Below are 25,994 nucleotides of genomic sequence, written 5' to 3'. Positions count from 1 at the left end.
ACTGAGGCCCAGAGATAGGAAATAATTTGGTCAAGTTAACATGACTACTTATTAGCAGACTCAGGTCTAAAACACAGGTCTGCTGAGTTCCAATTCACATTTTGGAGTGTAGATAAAGGGTTGTTATTCAGAAGTAATTTTTCCTTTAATGAACTCTCTCAGTGTGTTTATAATATAATGAATTTACCAAAAATGATTTATATTCTTGATGAATTGAATTTAAATTAGAATGTGTGCCCTTTTTTTTAAGTCTTAAAAGAAAAAAAACTCTGAATGGCCCTGTGTCAATGCAATTGTTTTATCAAATTGGTATCAACATGAGGGTGGTTCTGGGAGCCTGTAGACTCCAGGGGTGAGCATGCTTACTTCAGAGGATGGGGCATGCAGCATTGTTGGCAAAGCACAGAAAGAAGAGGAAGAGTTAGGAGGCTAGAATCCCAGTCCCAGCTCTGCAATTAACTCATCTATATGATCTTGGATATTTTCATCTTTCTAACCTACATTTTTATCATCTTTAAACTAAAAGTTTAAGTAGGAAAGGAGTTTTTAGCCTGGTTTTTACATACTCTTATCTGTGAATAGATTTCATGAGGGTTATAAGAAATTATATTTTAATAACTGTATTTCAATAGAAATACTTTTATTTGTAGTCCTATTTTATTTTATTCAATTAAAAACATTGTTCTAAGAAATAATCTATAAGTTTTACCACATTGCAAAAGAGATCCATGACACAAAAAGGTTAAGAACCCCTACACTAGAGATCTCTAAGCTCTCTTCCAGTTCAAAAATTCAGGGATCCTCTGAGCAGGAAAAGATGTTTATGCTAGTCATATCTTCTATGACTTAACCAAATTCTCAGTTTAAGAAGATCTTTATTGAGAAGTGGTAAAAAAAAAATTGGTAGCCATTAGAATGGGGGTAGGAGGAAATGGCTGATAGCCCAGCCCTTATGTGTATGCTCAATTATGTGTATGCTCAATTGCATGGCTTGAGGAGTCCCTCATGTTGTCTTTTGAGCATGCACTGGTACTCTCTGGTCTGCTAACTACTTGATGAAGAGTTAGGCTTTTGATTGGCTGCTGAGCTAAAACTGAAAGTGCATATGAAAGATTCTCATGGGGTAGCTTGGCCCTTTTTCCTTCTCTGGTAGAGAGCAAAAAAGACCAGCTGTTGTGTTGGTCTTCTGTGTGGGAGATGGGTCTTGGGCCTTTTCTCACTCAAAGCCATAAGCAAGCTGATAGCTCTAGGTGATATGACCTGTCTCAAAGTAAGGCTATCTCTCTTCCTCAGGGTTCTAGGGGTATCAGTGAGGCATTGCGATGATTGTTTAATACTATCAGCCCAAATCTCCATCCTTATGTGATCTCCCCAATATTAATCATCAGTTACAGTTCATATTGCCATTATAATTAATATCCTCAATTAGAGCCTTAGTATCAATTAACCAATTAATGTAAATTAGTTTTTAACAAAGAGATATTTATTAGACGTTTCAGTGAGGAAAAGAAGGTACAAGGTACATATTGGCCCCATTAGGGAGTTTAGCACTTGGCGAAAGGACTTGTTGTTGCCACCACTACTACTTCTCTTAGCCACAGCGAGGAGGCCATGGTCCAAGATTCCTGTTTCCCAAGGAGGGCAACAGCAGCCAGGCTTTGCTCACCACCAGAGAAGAACAAAGGGCCAACCTGCCCTCAAAGAATCTATGATATATATATATTTCCAGTTCTGGCTAGGCAGTTATTTAAAACTCTGTCTCTTCATCACATGATTTTCTGTCTGGAAAGAGAATCCCTACACATACTGAAAGTCCACATAGGGAATTGCCTCAAGTCAAGTGCCCTGTCCAAGATCATAAGGGCTGGACTGTCATCTGCAATCCTTTTCTCTTTCTTAAAATTGGAAGGGGAGAAGAGGACATGCAAAAAATTGTAGAAACCATCACAATTTAGTTCTATTCATGTATATAAAGTACATTAAAATAATATTTATTAATTGCCAAATTGCTATCCTTTAAAGTGAAAAACTTCTCAGAGTTGCGGTTTCTTTATCTGTAAAACTGTAATAATGATATTATTATCAGTAAAATGAGAGGGTTAGAGTAAATGAACTTTAAAACCTCTCCTAGTTCTATGGTTAGATGATTTTGTATTAATTATTTAGTGTGGTGAATACAGTATGTAAGGTAACAAGAAACATCTTTTTATGGAAAGCTTGGGGTCATCTTGCCTTACTTTGCTCACATTTACCTAAAACAAACAGACCACTGTAAAGACAGTTGGAGGGAGTAAGTAAACTTGAATACAAGGTTTGAATTTTCACAGTGTTGCAGTAGTGTCTATTCTTCCATTTCACTGATTATTTTATATAAAATTTGCCCCAAAATATACAAAATTAACATAGTGGCATTACCATTTACATTGTCCACATGCTGATATAGGTGCCAATCAACCATGATTGGTTGACATACTAGGAGGTGGGTGGGTTCCTTAGATCACTCAGTCCACAGGAGCCAATATTGCCTATCATCTAAGGAAATACCACCCCCAGTCTTGGAAGTCTGTCTCTACCCAAACCTGAGTAGGATAAAATCAGTTCAAGACTGGGATTGGAGTTTGACCAAGATAAAAAGATTCAGTGCAATCTCATTATCGGAGATGTCCTTCTGAACAACTTTGGACAGAAGGCTGGCAGGGTAGAGCTCTGAGTCTCTAAGATGCAGATTACCAAGAAAAATCATTTTTAACAAAAGTCACTCAGGTGGTAAATGGTACTAAGATTTGAACCCTGGTCATCTGACTCCAAATCCAATGCCCTCTGTTTTACTTCCCATCAGTAGGGAATGGTTCATTTTTAAATTACTCTTCCTTTTTTTAATTATATTTTATAAGATTCTTACATTACCTTACATTTGAGAAGTCTGTCTATAGTCTGCCTGGAAGGTGATTTAATTTAATAGTTTCTTCACTCTTATTCTCTTCTTAACTCTCTATAACTTGGTTTCTATCCCTATCACTCAACTGAAACTGCTTTCCTAAGTTACCAATGATCTCTTAATTGCCAGATATCCTTTTCTCAATCCTCACTCTTTTTGACCTGGCAGCATTAGATATTATTGAATACCTTCTCCTAATATATTCTTTAGGTTTTCCTGACACTGTTCTTTACTGGTTCTCCTACCTGTATGACCACTCCTTCTCATTCTTTTTGTTGCTTATTTATCTATATCACATCCTCTAATTGTCCCACAAGGCTCTACTCTAGATCCTCTTATGTTTTCTGTCTACACTCTCTCATTTGGTAACCTTATCATTTTTGCATAGGCTCAGTTACCATCTCTCTAAACATGACTGCCAGATTCTGTATCACTAACTTCCTATTAAACTTTTCAAACTGAATGTTCTATAGATATCTCAAACTTAATAGATCCAAAACAGAATGTTTTCCCCAAACCTATCCCTCACCTGAACTATTACTATCAGTGCGGTTTGCAAGCTTCCTGTTATGCTCACCTCCTCACTTTCACTCTTTTGCCAAATCCTGTCATTTCTGATTCCATACCGTTCTCCCCACTATACCCCTTTAGTCCTTTATCAACCCTTGCCTGGACTGTTGCAATATGTATACTCTCACTTGTTCTTTCCACCTTTTACCCACTACCTATGCCAGTCCATCTTTCTACACCATTACCAAAGTCATTTCCCTAAAGTGCATGTCACTCACTATTTAGTAAGCTCCAATGACTCGCTGTGTATTGTATTATCTTGTTTATTAGACACCTATCAGAAACTTGATGCAAAATTTTTTCCTAGGAAACTGTTTCACTTTTAATTTAAACTTCATTTTATTTGTGTAAAATCTTGTCAATTTTATGTAATCAAAATTACTCATTTTCATCTTCTGTGACTATCTCCATCCCTTGTAAGGGCATGAAAATCTTACCTTATGCATAATTGCAAAAGCTATTTTCTTCTTTATTGCTCTAATTTGTTTATGATGTGACCTTTTATATCTAGGTCATGAATCCATTTGTAACTTGTCTTGATACATGGTGTGAGATGCTGGTCTGAAAATAATTTCTACATTCCTTCGTTTTCTCATTTGGACATAGCCAAAGGCCTATCATAACTAATGTTTCTAAAATTCTGTTTACTTCATTTACTTCTTTTATATGTATATTTTGGGTAGATTTGCCTAGTCTGAGAGGGATCCACAATAACAATGTGTGACAATTTAAATATCATGGAACCACAGTCAGTATTACACAGGACCTTGCAGCTTCTACATTAAAAGACCATAGGGCGTGGAATATGATATTCCATAAGGCAAAGGAGCTTGGATTACAACCAAGGATCAACTACCAGTGAAAATGAACAAGATCTTTCAGGGGAGGAGATGGATATTCAACGAAATAGGGGACTTCCAAACCTTCCTGATAAAGAGACCAGAGCTCAACAAAAAATTTAATGTTCAAATACAAGACTCAAGGAGACATAAAAAGGTAAACAAGACAGAAAGATATGTTATTAATAAGGGCAAACTGTTTACATCCCTACAAGGTAAGATGACACTTATAACTCTTGAGAACTGTATTGTTATTATGCCATATTAAAGGGGTATGCATAAAGGGGGTAGATATAAATTGACTTTGATGTAATGATAAAAAAAATGTAATCAAGTGTGTTAAATGGATCTAAGTCAGTAGATTAATCTGATCTAACTAAGAAAATGTACTGAGAGAAAAGGAAAGGAGAAGGCAGACAAGGCCTCCTACAGGAAAAGGCACAAAAACCTATTACAGCAGAGGGAAAGAAGGGAGGGAGATGAGCATTGTTTGAACCTTACTGTCATCAGATTTGGCTCAAGAAGGGAATAACATAATCAGGTATAAAAATCTAACAGGCGTTAGGAGGGAAAAGGGGAAAGAAAAGGGAGTGGGGATAGAAGGGATGGAAGAAGTAATAAAGGTAAAGGGGAAGAAAAGGGAGGGGATAATAGAAGGGAAATGGGACTGAGGGAGGTGGTGGTCAAAAGCAAAACACTAATGAGGAGGGAAAAGGAGAAAGAAAAGCATAAATGGGAGGGAAAGGAAGGAGAGAAAGACACAGATAATAATCATAACTGTCAATGGGATGAACTCTCCCATAAAATAGAAGCAGATAGCAGAATGGATTAAAAACCATAATCCTACAATATGTTGTTTACAGGAAGCACGTTTGAAACAGAGTGACACACATACAGACCTCTGAAGGAAATAGAATGGGGATAGAAAGGAATACACTTTTTCTCGGTGGTACATTGCATATACACAAAAATTGACCACGTACCAGGGCATAAAGACCTCAAAATCCAATGCAGAAAGGCAGAAATATTAAATACATCCTTTTTCAGATCATGATGCAACAAAAATTATATGTAATAAAAGGCCATGGAAAGATAGACTAAAAAATATTTGGAAACTAAATAATCTAATTCTGAAAAATGATTGGGTCAAACAAGAGATCATAGAAACAATGAATAACTTCATTCAAGAGAATGACAATAATGAGACAACATACCAAAACATATGGGATGCAGCAAAAGCAATTCTTAGGGGAAATTTTATATCTCTAAATGCTTACATGAATAAAATAGAAAAAGAGGAAATGAATTGGGCATACTAAAAAAACTAGAAAAAGAACAAATTAAAAATCCTCAATTAAACACCAAATTAGAAATACTGAAAACCAAAGGAGAAATTAATAAAATTTAAATTAAGAAAACTGTTGAACTAATAAATAAAACTAAGAGCTGGTTTTATGAAAAAACCAATAAAATAGATAAACCTTTGCTGAATTTAATTTTTTTTAAAAAAAAGAAAAAATAAAACAAAATTACTAATATCAAAAATGAGAAGGGTAAATCCACCACCAAGGAAGAGGAAATTAAAACAATAATTGGGAACTGTTTTGCCCACCAGTATGCCAGTAAATTTTACAATCTTAGTGAAATGGACAGATATTTACAAAAATATAAATTGCCCAGATTAACAGAAGAGGAAGTGAATATTTAAGTAACCCCATCTCAGAAAAAGAAATTGAACAAGCCATTGATGAACTCCCTAGGAAAAAATCTCCAGGGCCAGATGGATTTACAAAAGAATTCTATCAAACATTTAAAGAACAATTAATTCCAACACTATATAGACTGTTTGGGAAAATAGGTGAAGAAGGAGTCTTACCAAATTCTTTTTATGATACGAATATGGTGCTGATACCTAAACCAGGAAGAGTCAAAACAGAGAAATAAAATTATAGACCAATTTCCCTAATAAATATAGATGCAGAAGTTTTAAATAAAATATTAGCAAATAGATTACAGCAACTTATCACAAGAATAATACACTATGACTAGGTAGGATTTATACTGGGAATGTAGGGCTGGTTCAGTATTAGGAAAACTCATCATAATAGAGCATATCAACAACAAAACAGAAACCACATGATCATCTCAATAGATGCAGTAAAAGCTTTTGACAAAATGCAACACCCATTCCTATTAAAAACACTAGAGAGCATAGAAATAAATGGAGTCTTCCTTAAAATAATAAATAGCATCTACCTAAAACATTCAGCAAGCATCATATGTAATGGGGACAAGCTAGAAGCATTTCCAGTAAGATTGGGAGTGAAAGAAGGATGTCCATTACCACCACTGTTGTTCAATATCCTACTGGAAACGTTAGCTTTAGCAATAAGAGGGGAAAAAAAGAAATGGAAGGTATTAGAATAGGCAAAGAAGAAACAAAGCTATCACTCTTTGCAGATGATATGATGATATACTTAGAGAATCCTAGAGAATCCAGTAAAAAACTACTTGAAATAATAAGCAACTTTAGCAAAGTTGCAGACTATAAAATAAACCCACATAAATCATTGGCATTTCTATATATTACCAACAAAGCCCAACAGCAAGAGATAGAAAGAGAAATTCCATTTAAAGTTACTGTAGACATTATAAAATATTTAGGAGTCTACCTCCTGAAACAAACCCAGGAACTATAAACACAATTACAAAACACTTTTCACACAAATAAAGTCAGCTCTAAATAATTGGAAAAACATCAGTTGCTCATGGGTAGGCTGAGCTAATCAATTCTGTCTAAGTTAATTTTTTTATTCAGTGCCATGCCAATCAAATTACCAAAAACTTATTTTATAGAGTTAGAAAAAAATAATAAGATTCACTTGGAATAACAAGAGGTCCAGAATATTGAGGAAACTAATGAAAAGAAATGCAGGGGAAGGTGGCCTAGCCATTCCAGATCTTAAATTGTATTATAAAGCAGCAATCAGCAAAACTACTTGGTACTGGCCAAGAAATAGAGTGGTGAATCAGTGAAGTAGGTTAAGTTTGCAAGACACAGTAGTCAATTATGATAGTAATCTATTATTTGATAAACCCAGAGACCCCAGCTTCTGGGATAAGAACTCACTCTGACAAAAACTGCTGGGAGAACTGGAAAAGAGTATGACAGAAAGTAGGCATAGATCAAAATCTCACACCTTTTTCCAAAATAAAGTTAAAATGGGTTCATGATTTAGATGTAAAGGCTGATACTGTAAACAAACTGGGAGAGCAAGGAATAGTTTACCTATCAGATTGGTCAACATGACCAAACAAGAAAATGATAAATGTTGAAGATGTGGGAAAATTGGAACACTATTGCATTGTTGGAGTTGTGAAATGATCCAACCATTTTGGACAGCATTTTGGAACTATGCCCAAAAGGCTATAAAAATGTGCATACCCTTTGATCCAGTAATAGCACTTCTAGGGCTGTATCCCAGAGAGATCATACAAATGGGAAAAGGACCCACATGTACAAAAATATCTATAGCAGCTCTTTTTGTGATGGCAAAGAATTGGAAGTTGAGAGGATGTCCATCAGTTGGGGAATGGCTGAACAAGTTGTGATATATGAATGTAATGGAATACTATTGTGCTGTAAGAAATGATGAACAGGTGGACTTCAGAAAAACCTGGAAAGGCTTGTATGGTCAGATGTTGAGTGAAGTGAGCAGAACCAGGAGAACTTTGTACACAGTAACAGCCATGTTGTGTGATGACTAATATTGATAGACTTAACCCTTCTCAGCAATACAAGGATCTAAGACATCCCCAAAGTCCTCATGATGGAAAATGCTATCCACATCCAAAGGAAGAACTATGGAGTTTAAATGCAGATCAAAGCATGCTATCTGCTATTTTTTCCTTCTGTTGTGTTTTGTTTCCTCTTTCTGGTGGGTTCCTCCTATTGGTTCTAATTCTTACTTACAACATCACTAATGTGAAAATATGTTTAATAGGAATGTATATGTATGGCCTATATCAGATTGCACCCCATGTTGGGGAGGGGGGGGAAGGAGGGGGAGAAAAATTTAAAACTCAAAAGCTTATGGAAGTGATTGTTGATAATTCAAAATAAATTAATTAAAAGAAGTAACAATGTATGACAGTTTTGTTATCTTTTTATAAGTCTATTAACTTTTTGCATTTAGGTGCTATGCCATTTGGTGCACTTATTTTAAGAAATATGAATTCATTTTCTGTGGTGCTTTTACCCATAATGTACTTTTCTATTTATATCTTTTAGTCGAGTCTATTTTGAACTGTTGTTTTGTCTTAGTTTATTATTATTACCATTATTCTTCTTTTTCTTTGTTTACCTGAAACGTAATAAATTTTTCCCTAGTACTTTATTTTAACTCTGGGTGAATCTTTCAAGTGTATTTCTTGTAAATAGCATGTTGGATTCTGTTTTCTAATCCATTGTTACTATCTTCCATTTTATATTTATGTTTATATTTATAAATAAATTTATGTTTATAGTTATAATTATTCCTTGTGTATTTCTCTCCATCTTCTTTTATACTTTCTATGCCTTTGCTTCCCATCCCCTTTTGTATAATGAAGAATGATGTATTGAGAAAGAAAGATTGTACTCAACACCAACACTAATATCTATGTTTCACACATTCTGCTTCTGTTCCACTATATCTCTTCTCTTCCTCTTAGATATCTCCTGGTTATAGGTTCTTACCCTGTATTTCTTTCCATTTATTCACTGATTCATGACCTACCCTCCAGGGATGGACTTTGTTTTACTTACGACTAATCCCTTCCTATTATGACTTTTATATTTTCTTTTAACACCCCTCTCTTCTCTCCTTGTTCCTGCTTAATTGATTATTTGGTTTAATTGATTTCTACAATACATTCTTTTGTGTATGTGTGTGTGTGAGAGTGCATATGTGTATATTTAAATTCCCTTTGTCCACTTCAAATCAAAGTGGGTTCTTGTGTAGCCCACTCCTTCTTATACCTTCTTCCATGTTTTATAGTCTCCTCTTATACATAAGTTGTGTGAGATAACACATTTTCCTTCTTTTTCTCTTATTCTCATACTTTTCTTTTTTTCTGTCAAAATCATCAAATAAAACAAAACTGTTCTTATGTCTTCTGCCATATTTATAATCTTTATGGTCCTTGAAGATGCTAAGATATTAAATGGAAATGGTTTCTTTTACCCCTTTTAATATATAATTACTTAATTATCCCATTGTCCCTTCCTATTATCCCTATATTTCTCTCTCTCTCTCTTTTTAGACAATTGGGGTTAAGTGACTTGCCCAGGGTCACATAGCTAGTAAGTGTCAAGTGTTTGATTTGAGGCCATTTTTGAACTCAGGTCTTCCTGACCTCAGGGCCGATGCTGTATCCAATGCGCCACCTAGCTACCCTTCCTATATTTCTCTTATGTCTTATGTTTACATTTCAAAGTATCCATTCAGCTCTGGTCTCTTCATCAGGAATACTAGGAAGTCTTCTGTTTCATTAAAGGTATATATATATATATACACACACACACACAGACACACGTATATATATATACGTATATATATATATTTCCCACTGTAAGATTCTGACAAGTAATTTATTCTTAAAACCTTTACCTCTTGGGTTTTTTTTTAATATTATATTCCGATCTTTTCTTCTTTTTATATTGATAGATACTGAGTCTTGTGTGATCCTAACTGTGGTTCCTTACTTCTTGAACGCTTTCTTTTTGTATATTTTAATGGATTTTTACTCTGGTATTTTTGTTAAAGTTTTAATTTTAGGGTTTCTTTAAGGATGTAATTAGTGGATTCTTTATTTTCACTTGGCTCTTTAATTCTTATAGTTCTGTGCAGTTTTTATTCACGGTTTCCTGAAATATGATATCTACTTTTAAAAAAATCCAGTGATTTCTGGTGGTCTGTTGATTCTTTGATTATCTCTCCTGATCCATTTTCCAGTTTAGTTATTTTTGATGAAATTTTCTGATTTTCTTTTTTTAATTTTGAGTGCTATGGTAAGACTCTATTTAACACTGATCTTACTCTCCTGCTTTCCTTCTGCTTGTTCCACATTTGGCATATCAAGAATGTTGGCAGACTTCAGTGTCTGACTGTTCCTAATCATGGTATGATGTGATCTTCTGTACGCCTTAAGGATTCCATGATTAAGGTTTTGGGGAGGCAGTGTTGTTGTCTCCCTGAATCTTTCTTGATCAGAGTGCTGGTTAGTCTTCTGTCCCTCCTAGGGCATCCTTGATCACAATACAAGATGATCTCTGTCCATGTTAGGAATCCATTGATCATGACACTATGTGGTCTCTGTATTCCCTAAGATTTTTCCTGTCAGAGCACTGGATGGTCTCCTGTCCTCACTTTGTGCTTCCTTAGTCGGGGTGTTGAGTAATCTTCTGTGCCCCCTTGGGATTTCTCAAGTCAGAGGGTAACCCTTTTGTCTGCCTTCTGTCTCCTTTGCTTTTCCTCTATCAAGGGGATTGATGGTCTCTTCATGCCCTAAAGTTACCTAATCAGGACACTGTCTTGGGTTTCCCATTTTATGGTGCTGCTGAGGTTTTCTAATCTGTTTACCTATGCTCATGTTTGCTTCCCTGAAGGAACTCTTCTTCCACTGTCTACAACTTCTAGCTATGCTTTTGTGCTATCCAGAATAAAGTTTCACTTTGGATTGTGTGGTTGGGGTGTATGTGTGTATGTGTGTGTGTGTGTATGTGTGTGATCCATTTAGTGCTCTGTTTAGATCATTGCTAGAATAAAAGGAGATTTGGTTTCCTGTGTGACATATTACGTAGCCATCTTAGCCAGAAGTTTTCCCTAATAAATTAGTTAATTTTTTTTTGGTTATGTAACATAGTACAAAGTCAAGTTGTAGTATCCTAGATCCATTTTATAATTTCTGTAATTATAAAGTGATTCTCCATCATGGGAGATAAGATTTTCAGGCCTACTGGAAATAAAAAAGTTCCACGAGATCTTACAGACTCTGCTGGAATTCTGCCAATAGTTTTGGTATTACTTTGATTTAAAAGGACGGTAAAAAATTTGTTGTTGTTGCTGTTCAGTTGTTTTTCAGTCATGTTTGAATCTTTGAGACCACATTTGGGGTTTTCTTGGCAAAGATACTGGAGTGATTTGACACTTCCTTCTCCAACCCATTTTACAAATAAGGAACTCTAAGGCAAACATAGTTAAGTGACTTGTTTATGGTCACACAGCTAGTGTTTGAGGCCAGACTTGAATTCAGGAAGACTCATCTTCCTGATTCCAGGCCTGGCACCCCATCCACTGCAACACCTAGCTGCCTCTATAGTAAAAATTACTTTTTTCCAATCTTCTTCAGTACTTCAGTTTTTGTATTGGCTTACCCAAATTTTTTCTTTGTAGTGTTAGTAACTATTTATTTTTAATTGCTCTTCTTTTTCTTCTAACTTTAAGAAGCTTATATTATGCCTTAGAGGAATTAATAATAGCTGCCATATTCCTCTGAAAGTCTTTGCTTGTTTTCTGAGGATTACTTAGGCTATTTTGGAGTACAGTTACTGCTTCCACATTGAGACTTTCTTCATCATGGTTTTGATATAGCGTGGATCAGCTTAAGAAATTATATGGGAATTGGGGGGGATTTTGCAGAAGCCACAGATGACATGTGAAGGCCAGCAGACAATGCAGAACCTATGACCAAATACTTAACCCAAATTTTATAATCAGGTAGTGTGAATATTCCATAAAAGAAAAAGAAAAAATTCAGACTTCTCTGGTATGAAGGGAAGACCAAAATGTTTTATGCAGATTTTCCAGATCTCAGGGATGTTGTGCTCCTAACCCTCATGATGTAGAAGGAATAACTCTAGTAGTTTGTCAGTTCTAATAATTGCTTTTCATTTTCAACCACAATTTCTTTTTCACTTTGGTGTACTTGATCCTGTTTCATTATGGACTTAAACGATTCTTGAAATGATTGACTTTCCGCACACCATTGCAACCACTGCAATATTTCTAATAAATAGTCATTGAAATGTGCTTATTAAGAACTACAACTTTTGCACATTTCCTTGGAGTAACGTTCATTTCTAAAAACCATAGAATTAAAAATGCAACAAAAGGGATGAATGAAACACAGTATTTAGCATGAAATCCAGCCCTCCTGATAGAAAATTAACTGAACTTGAAGAAATCAGCTCAATCTGGTTTTACTTGTTCAGAATCAGATATTCTGAGCCAGCCTAATGTCAGTAGAAGCACATATACAACTATTACTGTCATAAAATGAAAACACATCTAAAATATTGCTTGGTTCAGTAATTCACACAATACTGCAATTCATTCCTCCCTTCACCAGAGGTTCTGTCATTTTAGCAATGGATATTTAAATAGTACAATGAGAAGATATTAGGCTCCCATAATACTGTTTTTGTATATAATATCCACTGTAGCTAAATCCTTCAAACTTACAAGGAGTACCAACCTGCCTGCTACAGATATCATAGCTCTTTTAAGGTCTGTTTCTCAAATGATTGCATAAAGAAAGTAAGAACAAACAAACAAAAACAACAGAGAAAGAACTGTGATCAGAACAAGAGAGATTCATTCAGTAAACATGTCTTAAGCACTTACTATGTGCTGGGCATGTGCTAAGTGCTGGGGATACAAAAAAGAGGCAAAATATAGTCCCTGCCCTCAAGGAGCTTACAGTCTACCTTGCAGCCACATACATTTACCTGTGTTCATAGGTGTATACTTAAGTTTTCTTTGTTTTGCACAGCCACAGCTGATTTATCTTTTTCCTTTGAATTTGGACTAGAACTTGAAATCCACATCAGCTACTTTCACTCTTTATGTGAACTCAGGCAAGTCACTTAAGGTCTGAATCCCAGTTTCCTCATCTATAAAATGAAGGGATTGGGCTAGATGATTCCTTTCCTTCTTGAAGCACCAGACTCCACTGATGACTAGAACCCTATCCCTACCCCCCCCAGCTTGTCCTTCTTTGTACTTGAACATAATAGTAAAGTTGAAAGAGAAAGCAAAGGAAAAGAAATTTGGAGGCCTTTTTCCATCCATCAACTGCTTCTGCTCCCAGCATTTCCTGATTCATTTTTGCTTCTACCATTTTAGGTACTGTTTCTCACCTGAGATCCCTTGCTCTAATTTGTATGAGGAAATGCCTAATCCTGGGCATCTTTCTGAAATATAGATGAATCTCACTTCTTTGTGAATACAAAATACACAATAATCACCTCTGTACCTCTTGGGGTATAAGAAAAGAAATGGAAAGAGAAGCTTTGTTTAACCTTCAAAAAAACGAAATGCCTATTAGATTCAGGTTATTGTGCTAAGTACTTGGGAGAGATACAAGGATTTGGTCCTTATCCTGCTGAAGCTTAGGATAATACACACAGACAACTGTAATACTCAGTAATACATAAGTGTGTTCCAGTTGTCAAACAAAGTGTTGTGTGAAATCCGAGAGTGAAGGTTTTTATAATGTGAGACAGAGGATGTGTGTGTGTGTGTGTGTGTGTGTGTGTGTGTGTGTGTGTGTGTATGTGTGTAGGGGAATTATGCAGTCTAGGAAGGATTGCTGGAGGGGATAGAATTTAAGTTTGGCTTTAAAGGATGGGTAGAAATTTAGCAGATTGAGAAAGAGGGAGAATATTTTAAGCATAGGAAAGAAGATGGAAGATGGCTAATCAGCAGCAGAGCCAGGATATGTTTAGAGGATAGAGTAGTACAATTTGGCTAGAATGAAAAATGTGTGTAGGGACAGGACCTGGCATGTAGTAGGAACATAATAAATGCTTATTAACTGACTGACTAAATGGGAGGAAGCCATTTCTATTCCTTCTCTGTTTCCCATTGTTGATAATAGGAAAAACTCTTAGAAAATTTTAAAAAGTGCTTATTTCAGGGTTGGGTTTTCCTTTGTATTAGATCTGGTCCAAAGCAGGAAAGATGAGAAGCTGGCAGGATAATCTAGTCCAACTCCCTCCTATTACAGGTATAGAAACTGAGACCCGATGTTGCTAAATGTCTTGCCACAGATCGCACAATTAGTAAGTGGCAGAGTTGGGCTCTGAACTCAGGTCCTCTCACTCCAAAGCCAGGGCTCTTTCAATTGTACTACTATGCCAATAAATCAATGAGTTGATTTTATTACTGAGTCTAACCATCAATATTGGTTTTCTGGGACAATACATTCGGACATCTAAACAACTAAGTCGAAATCAATTTTAAAAAATAGACACGTGTGTGTGTGTGTATGTGTGTGTATATATATACATATAATATATATATGTATATATATAATGATTTTTATGTTGATTTTCTATATAATAAAAAATAACTGTGCTTTTTGCCTGGGGGTGTGTGTTAATAGGAGATCAAGGAAAAATTGGATTCCAGTCATAAGCGGGATATTGAAGGCATGGGAATTGCAGAAATAAAGTATGGTGATTCCGTATGCTTTGTCCAGCATGTAGCTAGTGGTCTGTGGATGACTTACAAAGCACAAGATGCCAAAACATCACGCCTTGGCCCACTGAAAAGAAAGGTGAGCAGTTTCAATATCTGTACATTTGTTACTTCAGCTTAGAAATATTTGAGCAATGGAAATGTATTGGTGTCAGGGGACTCTTGTAGTATGAACTACACATTACTTTATAGAGTGCCTAATTTTCTGAACTATTTACTTTGTCATTAGTTGGTATTTTCTAAGGTATTCAAAATGATTTTATTTTTGCCTTAAAAAACATTTAAAAATATAAAACATCTATCCCTGCCTCCAATCCCACCATCACTTTCAAAAGCCTAGTGTAAATGATTTAAAAGTTAGCTACTCTTTTAGAATCATATACTCTAATACTTCTGTGAATGGAGCTTACTTTCTATTTAAAGAAAAATAGAGGTTAAATGGGACACACATATAGAAAACATGGATTCTATAATAACATAAATACACAAGCATAGTTTTTCTTTTAAAAATTTTAAAGTTTTATTTTCAGTTCTAAATTCTCTTCCCCTCCCCACATTGAGAAGGCAAGAAAAATAAAATCCATTATGAGTAAGGTACAGACTTTCAATGAGGTGGGATAGTGATGTATTAACAAAACTTGTTGCTCAGTTTTGAGTATTTTGCTTTGGTCTGCCAACAATAGGGAAAATGGCCTAGATACAAATGTCAACATGTTCTTTAGGCAGTTATTTTCTGTCTTAGACCATCTTTTGATTTGCAGCAGGGAACAAACACCAAGAATTTGAGCTTTCCACCAATTGGAAGACCAATTGGGAACCAAAGGAAGGTTGCGAATATAGGTACTGATACACACAAAATACATACACACAAACACATACTTACATATATGTGTGTATGTGTACGTATATATGTATATGTGTGTATATCACATGTAAAAGAATTGTGTGCTTGTATTTCTAAAGTATTTTCTGAAGTTCTGATGCCTACATTTCAAGAAAGACATAATAAACCTGGGAAGGTGCAGAGAATTGGTAAGATGATGAAGCAGCTTAAGGAGCTTCTTGAGAAGAGACCAAAAAAACCCTCCAAGGAACCAAAACACCAAAAGAAAGAACTAAAAGTAGATAAAAAAAGTAGATCACATTTACATATGCTGTGTCTTTTTATAAATTCTTCTAAATGATAGGGCGTGTCAGTATGTATATGAAGCATTTTTTCATGAAGGGCAGGCAATCTGAATAGATTAGGCAAAACCAAACGTTCAGTTAGCCCGCTTAGTCAGGAGATGACTGAGCTAAAAGTGAAGGACTGATCTTTTAACTGCTGTAAGATTTCATCTTGGCCCTTACTCTCTAAAGATGAGATTTAAACTTGAGTCGTATAGCCCTTTCTAGAGAGCGATACACACATGGGTATGTATATATACATGTATCTGTGTACATATACGTACACATATGTACATGTACACATACATATAAACTTTGCTGCTGAGATTGTAGGACTTGTAATAGTTCAAAGAATTGACTTTTCCCTTGTGCTTATTATCTTCTTGTTTTGCTAGTTGGTTTGAATGCATTAACTGAACAAGCAAAACTTAAAAAGCTTTGGTCCTTAGGGACTAGAGATCTGGGACAGGAGCCAAAGGAAATCTACTAGTGTACATACACTAGCAATGCATTTCAAATTCTAAATGCAACATCAAGTAGTTGCTGGGAGGTGCTAAGCAGAACAATGTTTTGTAGCAGTTAGTGAATCAAATTAGGGGCACATCCTTACCTGAACTTCAAAGCAAGAAAGAACATAGGCTCATAGGTTAAATGAGAGGCACAAGACTTTGCAAATTGGTATTCTCCTTTCTTGAATTTATTGTAGTAGGTCATACTTTTGAGAAAATAGAGAAGTAGAATTTCACAAGATCTGATCTAGTATGGTATTTATTATGTTCCTAAGGTAAGAGAGAGCAGAGATATTTCTTTAAATGAAGTTTATTTGTAAGGGAGCTGTCTTCTTTATAAATTGACACATGTACCTTTGAGATCTATATTAGTTCACTTTTTCCCTTTGTTACTGTTAAAAGAAATTAAATGCCAAGAAGCACCACTGCATCTGTTGGTTGAATAGCATTATAAAGGGTATGTGGTTAGCCTGTTTTGTTTTTTCCCAAGGAGAGCAGAGGTAGTCAGCTGTTGATCTCTACCCTCATTTCTAGCCCCACAAAAAGGTAAAAATATCATATAACAGCTCTTTATAGTAATAAAAAGCTGCCCTCTATGACTTCATCTTTGTACCATCATTCATTACCATTAAAAAATGGATATCCTGTAATGTGAAAATATGTTTAATGGGTATGTAAAATATCAAATTGTGCACTGTCTTGGGGAGGGTGGGGGGGAGGAAGGAGGAGAAAAATTTTCAACTCAAAAGCATATGGAAGTGATTGTTGATAAATCAAAATAAATTAATAAAAAATTTTTTAAAAAATTGAAAAAATGGATATCCTCGTGTCTGTCTTCTGTTGCTACTTAGGTTATCTGACTTAGAGTATGATTATATCTAAGATTTACAGCTTCTCTGTAGTCAGAGCAATCCAGGTCTATGATCCTAGTAGAGAGTTTTGTTTTAAATTTTCTTTCTGCTTCTAATGATATATTTCAGGGGGAGTAAAATTCTGGTATTCCTATTTTCCAGGAAAAGTAATAATGATTATTATTAACAACAACAATAATAGCAATAATTCATATAGTGCTTTAAAGTTTGCAGAGGTTTTACATTTGGTGTAAGAGAAAAATCTATGTATTTGTGAGATATATTTTTCCCTTCCCAATTTACCTATTAGGTTCAAGAACTCCAATCTAAGCCAGCCCATTATATTTCATTTGCAATCAGAGCACTGAGAATCAAAAGTAAGTAAGTGGGTAAATAGACCTAAACTAACTGTGTTAATACTTTAGGTGTGAAAATTGTCTCTAAAGTTTGGTAGGAAGTGATGAAGGAGAGAGTTTATGAAGGAGATGAGCAAATAATATTTACTGGTTAGTTTAGGGGATGATGTATGACAGAAGACTTGGCTTTCATTTACCTCTCTATGCAGGTTATACTCCATCAAGAGGGCCACATGGATGATGGCTTAACACTTCAGAGATGTCAGCACGAGGAGTCCCAGGCTGCTCGGATCATCCGGAATACAACGTCTTTATTTAGCCAATTTGTAAGGTAAATAAATGATTTTTCTATGTCTCCCTGTTAATATCATTGACATGGGTCCCATGGCATTCTTTTACCATTAACTTTTCTTATCTTGTATAAAGCATGACAGGAAACAACTAAGCACCTGTAGAGCTAACCTACAGAAAGTTGGGTCACTGAGTATTTTTTTCACATTTGGGACCTCCCCTTTGACACCTCTCTCTTCCTTCACACCTGCGTGCTTTTAATATGCAGAGTCAATCTAGATGTGAGATATTCTGCTAATGTTTTTTCACTTGCAAATGAAACTAAGTGGATTTTGGCTCCAGTCTGACTTACTCCACATCTCATTAAACTCATTTTGTTTGAGGTTACAGAGGAGAAAGCTCTAAGATGCTATAGCTGATGGATTTGCATTCATAATTATTGCTAAACTTGGATTAAGTTAGATTAGTATTGTAAATCTTATGTTCCAGAGCAATGCTGGGATTCTATGAAGTCAGTAACTGAACTGTCTACTCTCATCCCCTGGACTGGGAGATGCTGCTAAAAAATATAACTGTATTATTTCCTTGTCTTGTGGTAAATCCATCTTCCTTGAAACCAGTAGTTGTTGGTTCCCCAAAATTCCAACCATTATTCTATTCTAGGAAAATGTTTTTCCTGCAGGAAGTTTTAGGGGGAAACTATGCATGTATTGGTGCTTTCACACATACGTGGAATGAAAAATTCTTTTCATTTCTTTAATCTTCTCTCTAGTGAAGTAGTATGATCAAAGGAGTGGAACCAAAGCTGAGAGAGAGTTAGAATGCCTTACTTCACTTTTGGTTTGCTACTCTCTCCTCAGATGGCCCTCGGCAAGTGTCCCCTCTCCTCATACCTTAGCATCTCTGTTAGTAGGAGGTCTAAGACTGTTTTCCTCCCCTTTCTAAGTAGGGGCCAGAGAAGGGTTTTATAGATGTCTGTTTGAGATATAGATGTTTCCTACAAATATTAAGAATATTAATGTCACTATTAATAGCCGTATTTGATGGGAGCTGGTGTCAGCCTCAGGGATGAGAGAGATCTGTGTTTTTATCCTCCTAGACTCCTCTTAGCCTCTGTTCATAAAGGTTCTTCTGAAGACCTTAGAAGTTCTCTGTTAGACAATGGAATAGCCTTTTAATTCTTCTAGCTATAGTACAGTACTTTAATAGAAAGAAAGAAAACAGTGATTTCACTCTTATTCCTCCCCACCCCACCCCCATACATAATAGTATTTGGTGGTGACTGGATGAAATGGATGAGGAGAGATACTTGGATTCGGAGTTAGAAAACCTAAGTTCAAATCCAACTGTAATATTTAGGAAATTTAAGATGGGGGAGATGTTAGAGATTATAAAATCATGGATTTAAAACTGGAAGGGGCCTCAGAGATCATTTAATCCAAACTTTTTTTGTTGTGGTTTTTTTTTTTTGCAGTTGAGGACATGAGCCCCAGAGAAGTTAAGTAATTTGTCTATGGTCTCATAGTTAGTAAATCCCTTTTCTCTTTTTCCTTAAATAATCTGTACTCCCTAGCTATATTACTAGCACATACACCTGAAAGTAGTCAGAGGAAGGGAAGGAAAATGAAGTTTAAAATTGTTTACTTTGCTGTTTATGACCAGCTCCATATTAAAAACAAAATAGGTAAGTTTTTTGGCTAAATTTTGAGTTTTTGAGGCTTTTGAATTGAAATGAATAGTTTCAGAACACTTGGAAAGAATTCTTGTTCAATTCTGCAAGGATTGATTTCATCAATGTAGGTAATTCCACTGATATATGGCATTTACCCCTACCATGTCTTTTTAGAGGGTTTAAGGAGTTGCTGTGGTCTAAAAAGCTCATCACCTCATCATTAAGCCTCCCTGTATTTAGGTAGGCTGTATTTCAGACTGTAATTGAAGCATTTCTAGCTTGGGAAGAAGATCTAGAGTTTGTGCTTCATTGTTAAGAAATCCAAAAACTCAAGATAATTTCCACATTACAATGAATTTTGGAAAGAAAGTGAGGGAACAAATAGAACAAGAACTTTATACTTCTGTTAGCCCATATCGAAGAGAGGACAGTGTAGTTTGAAAAAAAGTGATAGTGGGTGGAGCCAAGATGGCAGAGTAGAGAAAATACTCAGCTGAGATCTCCTAACATTCCCCTCCAAGCAATAATGCCTGAAATTTACTTTAAAATAATGCCTGAAATCAAAGTCTAGAATGGCAGAGCTAACAAAATGTCAGAGTGAGACATTCTTTCAGCCAAAGACAACATAGGAGATTCAAAGAAGAAATCTGTGACTTGGCAGAGGAGGCTGGCCTGTAGCCCATGTGGATGAAACATCAGTTATGAGAGTACGTAGTCATGACAGAAGCAACAGCAGCTTTGGGAGCTCTCAAGCCAGAGGCAATAAGGGGACCTGGCAACTGGTCAGAAAGAGATTACGGGGTACCCAAGGGCTAGCACTAGACACTAGACCAGACTCTGTTTGGCAACTCCATTGCCTATGCCCACTTCTAGATCATAGATCAATGTCAGAGAAGAGCATTTTCACTCAAGAGGGTCTGGAAGCCCTGAGAGGCAGTATCAGTTGCATCCTCAAAGGATCAGGGACTCTAAGGAACAGTATCATTTCCTGTTCCAAAGGAGGAAGGACTATTAGGAGCAGTATCAGTTGCCATCCCAAAGGATTAGGGACGCTAAGGAACAGTATCATTTCCTGTTCCAAAGGAGGAAGGACCGTTAGGAGCAGTATCAGTTGCCATCCCAAAGGATCAGGGGCCCATTCTAGATAAGGAACAGAGTATAGACCAAGAGGGAAGTGAACACACCTCCTTCCAGATCACACCAACAGAAAATTTACGAACTCCCAGAATTAGCTCTGAAAACAGCACTGTCAGAAAGCCTGAAGCTTGAGACAGAGCTCCTCCTCTCATACTAGGAACAGAGACCAGCATTAATGTAAAGTTCCAAGTGAAAAAAGGGGAGGGAGGAAGAAATGAGCAAACAACAAAAAAAGAACCTGACTATAAAAACATACTGTGATGACAGAGAAGATCAAGACAAACTCAGAAGAAGACAATGTAGCCAAAAGAAGTACAAAAACAAAGCCTCTAAAAAAATATGAATTGGAGATAAGCCCAACAAAAATTTGTAGGAGAGCTAAAAAATAATTTTCAAAATCAAAAAACAGTGGTAGAAGAAAAATTAGGTAAAGAAATTAAAGCAAAGGAAGAAAATTACGAAAAGGCAATTAATAACTTGGTAAAAGAGGCACCAAAATTACTAAAGAAATTAACATCTTAAAAACATAATTGGCCAGTTGGAAAAAGAGGTACAAAAGCTCATTGAAGAAAATAATTGCTTTAAAATTAGAATTGGGCAAGTGGAAGTTAATGACTCCATGAGACATCAAGAAGCAAAGAAACAAAGTCAAAAGAATGAACCAATAGAAGAAAATATGAAATATTTCATCAGAAAACCAAGTGAGCTGGAAAATAGATCAAGGAGAGGTAATTTAATAATTACAGTAGTACTTGAAAGCCATTATCAAAGAAAAAGCCTAAGTATCATATTTCAAGAAATTATTAAGGAAAATGCCCCAAATTCCTAGAAACAGAAGGGTAAAATAGAAATTAAAAGAATCCATTGACCACCACCTGAATAAGATCATACTAAAATGAAAACTCCTAGGAATATTATAGCCAAATCCCAGAGCCCCCAGGTCAAAAAGAAAATAGTTTAAGCAGTAAGAAAGAACATTTAAATATCGTGGAGGTACAGTTAGGATCACAGAAGATTTAGCAGCTACCCCATTAAAGGAGTGGAGAGTTTGGAATATGATATTCCATAAGGCAGAAGAGCTGGAATTAAAACCAAAAATAACCTACCCAGCAAAATTGAATATAATCATTTAAGGAAAAAAGTGGATATTAATGTAACAGAGGACTTTAAAGCATTCCTGATAATAAAGACTAATGCTGAATAAAAAATTTTACTTTCAAATACAAGACTCAAAAGAAGTATAAAAAGGTAACCAGAAAGAGAAATTATAAGATCCTCAGTAAGCTTAAACTGTTTACCTTTCTTTTTTTAAAAAATTTATTTATTTTTAATTTTCAGCATTTATTTCCACAAGATTGAGTTCCAAATTTTCACCACATCTCACCTCTCCCCCCACCCCAAGATGGCATGCATTCTGAATATCACTTCCCCTAGTCTACCCTCCCATTTATCTCTCCCCACCTTCTCTTATCCCCTTCCCTTCTATTTTCCTGTAGGGCAGGATAGATTTCTATACCCCATTTCTTGTATTTCTAATTTCCCAGTTGCATGTGAAAACATTTTTTTTTAAACATGTGTTTTTAAACTTTGGGTTCCAAATTTTCTCCCTTCTTCCCTCCCCACCCACCCTCAATGAAAAGGCAAGCAACTCAATATAGGTTATACATGTGCAGTTATGCAGAACACTTCCATGGTAGTCACATTGTGAAAAACTGACTCTGTTTCCTTTAATCCTATCCTGCCCTCCCATTTATTGTATTCTTTCTTTTGACACTGCCCCTCCTCAGAAGTGTTTGCTTCTGATTACCCCCTTTCCCAATCTGCCCTCCTCTCTATCATTCCCCTACTCTCTTGTCACCTTCTCCCTCTGTAAGACAGATTTCCATACCCAATTGAGTGTGTGTGTTATTCCCTCCTTCAGCCAAATCCTGTGAGAATAAGATTCACTCATTCCCTCTCACTTTCCACTGTTTCCCCTCCATTGTAAGAGCCTTTTCTTTTCTGTTTTTTTGTGAGATAATTTACCCTGTTCTACCTCTCGCTTTCTCCTTCTCCCAGTATAATCCTCTCACCCCTTAATTTTATTCTCCAGATATGACCCCTAAATCTTCAACTCACCCTGTGCCCTCTATCTATCTATCTATCTATATCTATATATACATACATATAATTTTTTCCCTCCAACTACCCTAATACTGACAAAGGTCTCATGAGTTATAAATATCATCTTTCCATGCAGGAATGTAAACAGTTCAACCTTAATAAGTCTCTTATGATTTCTCTTTCCTGTTTACCTCTTCATGTTCCACTTGAGTCTTGTATTTGAAAGTCAAATTTTCTATTCAGCTCTGGTCTTTTCATCAAGAATGCTTGAAAGTCCTCTATTTCACTGAATGACCATTTTTTCCCCTGAAGGATTATACTCAGTTTTGCTGGGTAGGTGATTCTTGGTTGTAATCCTATCTCCTTTGCCCTCCAGAATATTATATTCCATGCCCTGCAGTCCTTTAATGTAGAAGCTGCTAAATCTTGTGTTATCCTGATTGTGTTTCCACAGTACTTGAATTGTTTCCTTCTGGCAGCTTGTAATATTTTCTCCTTGACCTGGGAACTCTGGAATTTGGCTACAATATTCCTAGGAGTTTTCCTTTGGGATCTCTTTCAGGAGGAGATCTGTGGATTCTTTCAATTTCTATTTTGCCCTCTGGTTCTAATATATCAGGGCAGTTTTCCTTGATAATTTCTTGAAAGATGATGTCTAGGCTCTTTTTTTGATCATGGCTTTCAGATAGTCCAATAATTTTTAAATTCTCTCTCCTGGATCTATTTTCCAGGTCAGTTGTTTTTCCAATGAGATATTTCACATTGTTTTCTAATTTTTCATTCTTTTGGATTTGTTTTACAGTGTCTTGATTTCTCATAAAGTCACTAGCTTCCAATTGCTCTATTCTAATTTTTAAGGAAGTATTTTCTTCAGTAATCTTTTGGACTTCCTTTTCCATTTGGCCAATTTTTCTTTTTAGGGCATTCTTCTCCTCATTGGCTTTTTGGACCTCTTTTGCCATTTGGGTTAGGCTATTTTTTAAGGTGTTATTTTCTTCAGTATTTTTTTGGGTCTCCTTTAGCAAGCTGTTGACTTGTTTTTCATGATTTTCTTGCATCACTCTCATTTCTCTTCCCAGTTTTTCCTCTACTTCTCTTACTTGCTTCTCAAACTCTCTTTTGAGCTCTTCCAAGGCCTTGGACTGATTCATATTTTTCTTAGAGGCTTTGGATGTAGGAGTTTTGACTTTGTTGTCTTCTGGTTGTATGTTTTGATCTTCTTTGTCACCAAAGTAAGATAACATAGTCTGACCCTTTTTGTGAGGTTTGCTCATGATCCCAGCCAATTACTTGAGTTTTAAACTCTTGTTAAGGTGAGAGTCTGTTTCCAATGTAGAGAATGTACTGTCCCAAGCTTTGGGGGTTTGTACAGCTGCTTTCAGAGATACTTGTAGGGACCTGTAAATTTTCAGTTCTTGCAAGGTGGTATGATAAGGGGTGAGGTGTTGACTCCTTTCCTGGCCTGTACTCTGATCTGTGAATGACCACAAACAGTCTTTTCTGTCTTGGAACTGTGAGGAGGATTTTTCTCTACCACCACCACAAGCTCCACCATGCCAGGCTCCTCCTTGCCCCAGGACCGCCCCTCAGAACTGTGACCCAGATCCAAGCCTGGGCAAAGCAAGAGAATCCTGCACCAGCGCTGGCAAAGAGATCCCTGCAATTCCTGTCTGATCAGCCACCCAGTTCCCCATCAGTCTGTGGGCTGGAAGCTCAGGAATCAGCTGCTGCCCCAGGCCACGCTCCTGAATTGGGGCTGAGATCTAGCTTCTTTTCCCACTGAGCTTCTAAGTTGTCTTTGGCATTTGTGGGTTGAGAAGTCTGGAGTCCATCACAGCTGCCTGTGATTCAGTCCTCTGAGGCCTGTTCCAGGTTAGGTGTGGCCTGCACTAAACTGCACTCCTCTTCCAGCTCTGCACGATATACCTTTCTGATCAACCATCCAGGTTGTCTTGGGCTGGAAATTTGTTTCACTCTTTCTTTTTGTGAGTTCTGCTGCTTTAGAATTTGTTTAGAGCCTTTTTTATAGGTATTTGGAGGGGTTTGGGGGAGAGCTCAAGCAAGTCACTACTTTCACTCCACTGTCTTGGCTCTGCCTCTTGTTTACCTTTCTATGTGGAAAAATGATACATGTATCTTCTAAGAACTTTATCATTATTAGGGTAGTTAAAAGGATTCTACATAGAAAGATGGTACAGAAGTGAGTAAATTATGTTGCAATGATATAAAAAAAAATGATAGGTGAGAAAGAGCAAGGCCCTGCAAGAAGGAGGAATGGAAAGGAAAAAATGGTAAAAGTTATCTCATCTAAAAGAGACCTTCAAGAGTTTACAGTGCAGGGGAAAATAGTAAGGGGTTGGGGGTCAGGCAATGGCTGAACCTCATATCTGAGTTGGTTCAAACATACTTAATTAGTAATAGAAATCTATCTTACCTGACAAGAAAGTAGGAGGGGAGGGGGTTTAGAGATAAGGGGAGTGATGAAAGGGAGGGGCAGATAAAAAAGGCAGTGGTCAAAAGCAAAATAGACTTGAGAGGAGGGACAGAATGAAAAGAGAAAAAGGATAAACAGAAGAAAATAGGATGGAGAGAAATGCACAGTTGGTAATCATAACTGTGAATGTAAATGGAGTGAACTCACCCACAAGACAGAAATAGAGAGCAAAATGGATTAGAAACCAGAATCCAACACTATGTTGCTTACAAGAAACATACATGAAAGAGAGACACACAGAGTTAAAATAAGGCGCTAGAGCAAAATCTGTTATGCTTCAGCTGAAGTTAAAAATGCTGGGCTAGCAATCATAATCTCAGACAAAGCAAGAGCAAAAATAAACCTAATTAAAAGGGATAAGCAGGGGTTCTACATCTTGCTGAAAAGAACCATAGACAATGTAGTAATATCAAACTAAACATATGCACTAAATGGCATAGCATTCTTAAATTCTTAAAGAAAAGGTTAAATAAATTATAGAACAGACAATAACACTATAATCGTGGGGAACCTTAACTTTCCCCTTGAAGAACTAGATAAATCT

The 25,994-nt window shown here is 36.2% G+C and overlaps 1 protein-coding gene across 1 annotated transcript in view; it reads left to right on the top strand.

Moving 5' to 3' along the window:
* Positions 1-25,994, top strand: part of RYR3 (ryanodine receptor 3) — a 731,065-nt gene that overhangs the window by 295,259 nt on the left and 409,812 nt on the right. Inside the window, exons 11-12 of the mRNA XM_078151313.1 lie at positions 14,776-14,949; positions 17,963-18,084. Coding sequence (XP_078007439.1) covers positions 14,776-14,949; positions 17,963-18,084 — 296 coding nt within the window. The remainder of the gene's footprint in view (positions 1-14,775; positions 14,950-17,962; positions 18,085-25,994) is intronic.

Source organism: Phascolarctos cinereus, unplaced genomic scaffold (genome assembly GCF_003287225.1).
Source record: "Phascolarctos cinereus isolate Bilbo 61053 unplaced genomic scaffold, phaCin_HiC Scaffold_3;HRSCAF=262, whole genome shotgun sequence".
Taxonomy (NCBI): Eukaryota; Metazoa; Chordata; class Mammalia; order Diprotodontia; family Phascolarctidae; genus Phascolarctos; species Phascolarctos cinereus.
Note: the sequence above shows the minus strand (reverse complement) of the source record. Positions and strands in the feature narration are given on the sequence as shown.